General features: G+C 47.3%; 2 protein-coding genes across 2 annotated transcripts; one reads left to right on the top strand and one right to left on the bottom strand.

Moving 5' to 3' along the window:
* The first annotated feature begins 567 nt into the window (after window positions 1-567).
* LOC123123298 (probable prolyl 4-hydroxylase 7) lies at window positions 568-2,933 on the top strand. Its single transcript, XM_044543772.1, has 7 exons — window positions 568-919; window positions 1,051-1,108; window positions 1,194-1,298; window positions 1,815-1,872; window positions 1,956-2,131; window positions 2,208-2,268; window positions 2,392-2,933. Exons 1-7 carry the CDS (start codon window positions 801-803, stop codon window positions 2,697-2,699), a joined length of 885 nt encoding a protein of 294 aa, XP_044399707.1. The 5' UTR covers window positions 568-800; the 3' UTR covers window positions 2,700-2,933.
* Window positions 2,934-5,532: 2,599 nt separating this feature from the next.
* Window positions 5,533-7,771, bottom strand: LOC123123297 (CLAVATA3/ESR (CLE)-related protein 25). The gene is made up of 2 exons (XM_044543771.1): window positions 6,960-7,771; window positions 5,533-5,935 (listed from the first exon to the last, which is right to left on the bottom strand). The coding sequence occupies exons 1-2, from the start codon at window positions 7,211-7,213 to the stop codon at window positions 5,896-5,898; spliced, it is 294 nt and encodes a 97-aa protein (XP_044399706.1). The 5' UTR covers window positions 7,214-7,771; the 3' UTR covers window positions 5,533-5,895.
* Between the last annotated feature and the right edge of the window lie 1,397 nt (window positions 7,772-9,168).

Raw genomic sequence — 9,168 nt, 5'->3', positions numbered from 1 at the left:
ACTTTGGTCCGGCTGCATTATTAGCATTGAGACGACCATAATTCGCTGGACCACTATACTAATATATGTATCAAAAATACTATCAAATATCCGCAATAATACCTACGCATATCCAAAACCAAATGCAGAATTTACACACTTGGTCGCAGAACCAACAAAGTTGGATTTAGCTACATTTGCTTCAGCCGGATGACCCTCGCACCAGGAGTCTTGGGTGGAGATAACAACCACATAGCCAAAGGGTCAGTTTGGTCCTCAGGGACCTAGAATGGAAAATGAGGAAGGAAAACAACAAAAGAAAAAAAATGGCAAATCGACAAGCTGGGTGTCAATTTTTTGAAACCAATCATGATTTGGCAAAGCCAGATTTTCAGGATGGCAAATATCCAAATTTCTCGAGTATGTATATGTTTCCCGCGAAATTGTCCAACCAGTCGAGTGGGAAGAGAACCAACATCTTGGGTAGTTTACACACCTTTTGACACCGACCACGCGCGTGCATAAGACCATGTTGGAAAACCAACGGCACCGAGCCGACCGAACGCACCGAGCGACCGGAGCCAAAGTAAACCCTCGGCCGGGAGCGCGCCAGGAAACCCTCAAAAAGTGTCAATTTTTAGAAAAACAAAGGGAAACGCGGAGACACCGGCGGCTCGCCCCGGTTTCCCCATTCCGGTGGGCGCCGGCCGGAATCCCAGCCCAGCGCAGACCCGGGAGGGAGACCTCCCCTCCGTCGCGTCCACTATAAGCAACGCACCGACGCCCCCACAACGAGCCATGACCCCACCGCCGCCCCCATCATGCCGCCGCTCCTCCTCGCCGCGCTCGCGCTCGCCCTGGCCCTCTCCCACGCCGCCGCCGGAGGAGGCACCGGGTTCTACGACCCGGCGCGGGTTACCCAGATCTCCTGGCGCCCCAGGTCAGCTCAGCCCCCTGCTTCCTTCCCTCCGGCCTGGTCTTTTCCTGTGTGCGGCGCGCCGAGCGCGCGCGCGCTACGTGTTTGTCGATTTGCTTCTTGACAGTGCCAGGTTTGTTTGCTTCTGCGCGCAGGGCGTTCCTGTACAGCGGCTTCCTCTCGCACGCCGAGTGCGACCACCTCATCAAGCTGGTGAGTTGCTGCCTTTGGCAATGAGGAGGTCCTTGTGTCTTGAGTTGTGATTTTTGTGCTTTTGTTGCGCTGTTGTGGGGTTTAGGCCAAGGGGAGGCTGGAGAAGTCGATGGTGGCCGACAACGAGTCCGGGAAGAGTGTCATGAGCCAGGTGCGCACAAGCTCTGGCACCTTCTTGTCCAAGCGCGAGGTATGTAATTGGAAGAAGCGCCCTTGTTCTCTCCTTCAGTTTCAATTGTTTACACGCCTTGGGGTTCATATTTAGTTCGTCTCAGATAAATTGTGTTGTTATAAGTCTACCTGGGTTGCGGATTTGTTACAACATGTAAAAAAAAATTCCTAGATCAGGCTTATGGTACAGCCGAAGGAGACAACTCTATGGATAGTTGTTATTTGCACCTTCTTTCATGAGATGAAATGGCAGTGAATGTTAGCTATGCTGGAAGGCAACACAACCTGTGAATTGGTACAAGCCCTCCTCTTGAAAATATGTGAGCAAATAAAGTAGCTAATGGTTCTTGCCATTTGTGAAAATCAATCTTGACGAGTTAATCATTTTGGCAAATGCACATTCATATTTGCCTAGCGCGGTCGATGAAATGACCCTTGTAAAACATGTTTCTGCTGTTCCTCGTAGCATATGCAACAAACAACTAGAAATATTTCAAGATCACTAATTTGTTTCATTTTCTTTGACCTATTCAAGGATGAAATTATCTCTGGAATTGAAAAGCGTGTAGCTGCTTGGACGTTTCTCCCTGAAGGTAATACATGCAACCTTATTTTCCTGTTAGCCGTTTCAGAGATAGAAGGCATTCTGTATCTGACTAGCCTGTTTGTGTATCAGAAAATGCCGAATCAATGCAGGTTCTGCATTATGAAGTTGGTCAGAAGTATGATGCCCACTTCGATTATTTTAGTGACAAAAAGAACGTGAAGCGTGGTGGTCATCGGGTTGCTACTGTTCTTATGTACCTGACAGATGTGAAGAAGGGTGGAGAGACCGTGTTCCCAATTGCTGAGGTATGCCATTGCTTCTCAGATTTACTTAGCCTTTTCTGTGACAAAAACGTTATTAGTTATCCGATGCATTATTCAGGGAAGAGATTTACAACATAAGGATGAAACGTGGTCGGAGCGCGCGAGACATGGCCTGGCAGGTAGCCTTCAGCCTCTTGCATGTCAAAAGGAAGGGTTTTCCATTTTACTGGCAATGTGCAGTAGTGGCAACCACTATTTACATAACTCTTATCCTGAAACAAGGGTTTACTCTTCTCTTGCAGTGAAGCCAAGAAAAGGCGATGCGCTACTCTTCTTCAGTCTCCACGTTAACGCGACAACAGATCCGAGCAGTCTTCACGCGAGCTGCCCAGTAGTCGAGGGCGAGAAGTGGTCTGCCACAAAATGGATCCACGTCCGGTCATTCGACAACCCTCCAGATGTTATGACGGACGCACGGTGTTCTGATGACAATGAGCAATGCCCTAGATGGGCTGCTCTTGGTGAGTGTTACAAGAACGCAAAATACATGGTGGGCACGAAGGACACCCTCGGGTCTTGCCGCAAAAGTTGCGGGGTCTGCGATGCTTGAACCCCGGCACCAATCTTAACTGAATTTGCATGGTTACTGAGATGTAGATTACAAAACCAAATAGGTTCTTAGTAGCATGGCATTAGATGTTTACTCTCCTTGTCATGTAGTTTGACCTCAGAGCATCTTGATATAAAGCAAAAAGGGAATTGACTTTGTTTCAGAAGAATTTGGATATAACCTGATGGTATCAAATATTTCCAACAATGTCTTTGCAAAAATTTCTTTCAATTCTGACTGATGTCTTCAGAGATGATATTTTCAAATTTTGTTTCTTGTTTTTTAGTAGAGAAAAGTGACTTGCTTGCTGAATAGTAACATGGGAGTACCAGCTAGAGCCGTGAGTACATACATGGGATTGAAGCTCTGTGCCTCCTGGGATCAGAAGCAAGAGTACAAACGCTGGGCGTATGCCGGGACCCCGAGGTAGACGATAAACAGGACGCATCTCTGTCCCCACTTTGGTCTGCATCTGTTGCACTGCACAAAGCAGCCCCACCAAGCTTAACTGAATTTCAAAGCAGCCCCACCAAGCTTAACTGAATTTGCGTGGTTACTGAGATGTAAATTATAAAACTGAGTAGGTTCTTAGTAGTATGGCATTAGGGCATCTCCAAAGCCGTACATCAAAACGGACACCCCAAATGTCCATGGACACGCCCGGACGTGTCCGCAGACACCGGACGGCCATCTAACCCTATGCACCAAATATCCGTCCCGACCTTTTCCCTATATCTGAAGCACTAATAATTAAAGATGAATGTCATCCTTCGTCCATAATCATGTTCTGCAAATATTCCAATGCAATAAGAATTCAAATATAAATATTACGGCTTCAAACATTAAGTTTTCCAATAGAATAGTTCAAATTTTAATTCACCTTATTCAGACACATTTTTTAGTTCTCCCCTCGAAGTGCCCACAAATGCTCAATCAGATCATTCCGAAGCTGCTTATGAACCGCATCATCGTCGCCACCCTCATCGTCGTTGTCACACCCGTGCCATAGCCATGCTGCCGAAGGCCAGCTTCAAGGGCGTGCGGCCGTGGACCTCCGGGCGCTCCGGCGTGGAGTTCCAGCATGTTAGCTGGCTATACTGGCTTGACACCTTCCGAATGTGGGAGCTCGCCGCCCACGCCTATGACATCGCAGCGTGGAGGCTTGAGATGCCACGTGGGAAGCTCAACTTCCCGGAGTTCCAGTTGTTGAAGAAAGCGGAGTTCGTCGGTCCAAAGGTGATCATTGTTTCCCACCCGACGAAGTCGAAGACCCCCATTGTTGTTGAGGAGCGGGGCGACATCTGGGAGAGTGATGCGGAGATGATGGCGAGGTTTGCGGCAGAGCATCCAGAGTATGTGCAGTACGAGTACGAGTGGTACTGGAAGAGGGACATGGAGCTCAAGAAGGGGAAGAATAACGACGAGGCAGGCCCTTCATCACAGGTGGTCAAGGTCGAGTACAACGTCGACGATATCCAACCTGAGGACAAGGGTTCCGACATTGAGTGGGATAGCATCGACAACGACTAGTGTGTCCGTTGTGCTAGTAATAGTCTAGAAGTTTGAATGTTTGGTTGTTTGTCGTTCTATGTTTGAACTTTGCATGTGTTGTCATCGAAGTTATGCAATGCAATGTGATGATCTATGTTGTTAATAAACAATGAGTTTTGATTTTTACTGCCCTATTTTAGGGCAGCTGTTGAAGACGCTCACTTTGTCGTGCCCTAAGAACAACTATTTTGTGCCCTAAATTTTACTCCAAACTCTTCTTGGTGCCCTATTTTAGGGTAGCTATTGGAGATGCTCCTAGACTCTCCAAACGTGGAGGAGGTAAAGTGGATTTTGTTTTCTATTCTTTCGGAGAAAAAAAATGCTTTCTTGTTGAATGCCTCTTACCACCTGAAATTGACATTTTAACTTGGAAAAAACTGGAGCTAGAACAAGTACATGGGCTTGCAGCTGTGTGCGCTGCTGCTTGTGGGATGAGAAGCAAGAGTACAAATGCTGGGTGTACGCCGGGACCCGGTGGGGGGTAGATGGAGACACACCTTTGTCCCCACTTTGGTCTGCATCTGTTGCACTGCGCAAAGCAGCCCCATCCAACCATCCATATATCCATTGCAGCACATGATGCAGTACCAGTACCAGTACACCCCATCTCCAGGACACACACACAGCATGAGCATGACTGACTGGTCAAGAAGAAGAGAACATGTTTTAGTCCCACAGGAACAGCGTGCTCTCACCACCACAGCCCTTGCTTTGGGAGCTCGCTTTAGCTGTTCAAAGCTACTACTAAGCTACAAGAAAAGAAGTTAAAGACAGGAGGAGGGAATCAGAAGGGTGTGTTGGGGGAGGAAAAGCATTGCTCGCTTGCTGCTTTGGCTGGCAGTTGTTCCTCTGCTTTCTCTTTGCTACCACTTTAGTTTTCACCTGTTTCTTTTTTATTTTTGTTGTGGCAAATTGCTTATTGTTCTTTGGTGCCATGTTGGATGCTGTGTGTTTAAAATAAGTTTAAATTAGCATAAATTTTGAAATTTTGGAGGGAAAAAAACAAGTGGACATGTACAATAGGCTAGGCAAAGCAAGATGGGGAACTGGCAAAAGCCTCTCTACCGAGCTGGGTTACTTTATTAGGTGAGAACCTGCAGATTGTGCATTGGTCCTTGTTTGCTGACCTCTTGTTTGTTTGTTTGTTTCCTCTTTGCCAAAACTTACTGTGTGGTTCTGAAACTGATACAGTGACCAGGGAAAAAGAAAGTGGGCATCAAAACCAAACAATGTGCTAATAGTAGTAGGAGTACTAACATGACTAAAGTCACTCCTGCAAAAAAAAAAGGGAAAGGAGCTCTTGCCCCCATTGCCAAGAATCTTTGGTGCTTGAGAGGGAAGCTTGGTCACTTTACAAAACTGAACCCCCCACACCACCAGTAGAACACAGCCTCTGTTTTCGCAAAAAAGCTAAAGTTTTTATGCTTAAAACCTTCTTAAATAGCAGTGCTTAGAACAAGATAGTCCCAAGTCCAGGCCACCTCCCCCTCCCTAGTTACACCACAACATCCATCCAGACCCACCATAATATATTGTAGTAGCTCTTGTTTGTTGTCCCTTGTTCAGGAGATGCAATGCAATGCACCATCTTCCTGCCCCACCATAACCGTCGGAAGCTTCCACGCCATGGGTGCGCGCCGCGCCCCTACTCTCGCCCCGGCGATCTTCCGGACTTGCCGGCACCCCTGAAGAAAATTTCAGCAGATTAGAGGGTGATGAAGGGATTGGAGCAGCATTTGGCAGCCTGTGTTTCTTTCAGGTGACCCTACACTGAACCGTTAGACCATCTGTTGTGTTGATAGTTAATCATGGGGTGTGCTTTGTTTGACTGCTTTCATGCAAATAATTACTCATTCCAAGTCTGGTATGTGCATCCTTTGCTACTGAGTATGATAATAATTTCTTGAACAGAAAAGAGGAATAAGACTAATCAACTTGCTATAGCTGAAAGAATAGCATATCATCATAGGGAAATGTGTCCCGGCGACAACAACAAAAATATCATATGCTTTTTTTTGAACAACATCATTGGGGAATGTGGGTGTGAGGCAGGAGGAAAAAGAGCTGTGCCATCTTTGTTTACATTCTCATCTCTTTGTTCTTATCACCCCTTTATGGTCAAACAAAATTATCCATTAAAACATGTTGAGTTCCTGAATACTTATATATTTCTCTTTTTGCCCAGCATAAGAAAATTCAGGAAAACAGAGCATATGGAATGCTACAGAGTGAACTAGTGCAGCCTGTCAGATGGCACATTAAACACTAGACGTATTTCCTAGCACATTAAGCATGTCATAAACCAAGAACTTGTTCTTGGTAAAGAGCCATCACAGGCAGTAAGAGTGCTTTATTTCAAACTTGGTCAAAAAAATTCAGTATAGAGTCTGTCACCCCACTGCAAAAAAGCACTGTAACAATGGCACACCTCAGAGGCTCAGACCAACCAACCGGATAACATTTTCAGATTTCAAACCAACAGAACCAAACTTGAAGAAACCTAGACAATATTCATGGCCAAGAACATAGGAACTTATATTCCGATTTGCCAAATCAATTTGCAGATTTTACAGGGCCACATGACTCTGAAACTAACATACGAACTGAAGTTGGATGAACGCAAAGAGGAAAACAGAGAAAGGAACCAACTCACAAAATTCAGAGGCAATCTTGAAATGCAACACACTGAAGAAAGGTGTAGTGAAGTACCTGTTGTGGATAGGATCAGGGCCATTGGGCACCCTCCTCGCGCTGTCCTGGAAAGGATCGTCGGCCCTGAAATCCTCCAGAGTCCTCCTGGCCTCTCCTCCGTCGCCCGGCAGCAGCATCCTCCGCCCTCCGATCGCCGGCGCGGACGGCCTCTCGGCCACCACGACCACCAACGACACCAAAACAAGAACTCCGAACAAGACGGCCGGCGCCGCCGCCGATGCCCGCCCCCCGGACGCGGCCGGCCCTCTCATAGCACCACCAACCAGGCACGCGCTCCCCGCCGCCGCTCGCCTCCTCCTCCCTCTCCTCTGTTTCTTCTTCCTTTTCCGGTGGGCGTGGGTGGGGGTGGCGGTGCGGCTGCGACGACGCTGGCTGGCTGCTGCGGCTGCTGCGGCGTGGCTGCATATTATAATGCGGGGGGACGGGGAGGGGGAGGGGGAAGTAGAAGCAGCAGGGGCTTGTGTCAGTCGCTGTTGCGAGCGGTAGTATTCCGGCTTCTTGTTTTCTTCTGGGCTTCTTTTGCTTTAGCCTGATTCTGCCGTGCTTTTCAAGGACCCGAGCCATGGTGGCGAGGAGCACCAAAGCAAGCGGCCCATTGCCATGCCCGCCAGCCAGCCATGCCCGCTTTTCTTTTGCAATCGCCATGGCGCCCCTGCTTTTACCCCCTTCTCTGAGTTGGTGCTGTTTCCTTTTTCTTTCCAACAATCTCTTGTTTCTTCTCGTGAGTAAAAAAGACATTGAGTGAGAGAGTGAGAGTGAGTAAGGAGGAAGAAAGTAAAGTTGCATGAGCCATTGCTGTCCGAAACTCTGGATCCTGATCCCTAAGGCTGTACTTGCGCTCCGTCTTTATTTTCTCCTCTTTTCCTTTTTTTGAACTGGAGCTACGTAGACGTAGATTCCCTCTCTCTCGTGAGGGGTAAAAATTTCCGGGCTCTTGTCGTGTGGGTGGCGAAAGAGACGGGAAAGAATTTCATCTTTGGGGTAACTCTAGGGGAGAGGGCGGGGGCATGGTAAAAGTGAGTGAGGCGAGGCCCCAAAGTGAACAGCGCCCTGAAGAAATAAGCGCCGCTTTCAGGCCTTGTGTCACCATCCTTTTTTTGTTTTGGGGGTCCGGATTACAATGCGTTGATCAAATGGAGTCCATCCATTTCGAATCTGATGGTGCTGGTGCCCCCCTACATGCGAAATCAGCTCGGTGGTTTCAGAATATTTTGCAACAAGAAAGAGAGACAAGCATCACAGGCACTAGGACTGCATTATTATTTCAAATTTAGCCAAGATCTTCAGAGTACCGTCGTCGGTCGCCCCTAGCATGCAAAAAAGCACTGCAACAATGGCACACCTGAAACCAACTAACAATGTTCAGATTCCAAGACAGCAGCTCCAAGCTTCAAGAAACCTGCACAGACATGGAAACTTCTCTTCTGATTCGCCGAATCATGCGCAAATTTTACAGGGAAGTTGCATGAACAGAAAGAGGAGCGAAAGAAGGGAAGATAGCTCAATGCTGTTGCTAGATCATCTCTGTTTTGTTATTCAGGTCAGGAACAAAAATAAATTGTTTCTTTTACATAGCTCATCTTTCGTAGCCGGCCTCTGTGCCGTATAAAAATTCTTTGACAGTGCAAGCTTGAACAAGTCAGGGCCTACCGAGTTCAAAAAGAGCCTCTACTCTATGAAGCAAAGGGCCAAACTAGTTGGTTATTTCTGAAACAGGCCGACATAGTTTCTTCTGTCCTGAAATCAACTGTGAAGCAGGACAAGAACAGCAAAAACTAAAGTGGAAACAGGTGGCTGCCTCTGCCTGCCACGGTTAGCATGACACTTTAGTAATTGAATTCCACAGCAGTAAAATGCTAATCACAGGGTCACCATTTGCAGTGAAAGACGAGATAGCCAGTCACCTGCATGGCTATGTATGTGGCACCCCTGAACACAACTCCGGACCATGCAAGTCTACAGCCTGAAAGTGTTAATACCACCTCATTTCTCATAAGAAATAGTCGAGAGTATATGTGCACGCCGAAAGAGGAGTTGGTGATGGAACCCAAGGTAGATTCTTGATGATATGTACCAACGAAAATGTATTGGACCTGGGTATCTGCAACCCAAATTCCTTAGGGTGTCTGCAACACGGATCATTCGCAAATGGGTCTTGACATGTCCATGGAAATCCGACCGGGTGACGACCATCCAACACTTCTCT

Source organism: Triticum aestivum, chromosome 5D (assembly GCF_018294505.1).
Source record: "Triticum aestivum cultivar Chinese Spring chromosome 5D, IWGSC CS RefSeq v2.1, whole genome shotgun sequence".
Lineage (NCBI taxonomy): Eukaryota > Viridiplantae > Streptophyta > Magnoliopsida > Poales > Poaceae > Triticum > Triticum aestivum.
The sequence above is the reverse complement of the archived record's forward strand: the minus strand, read 5'-3'. Positions and strand labels throughout refer to the sequence as shown.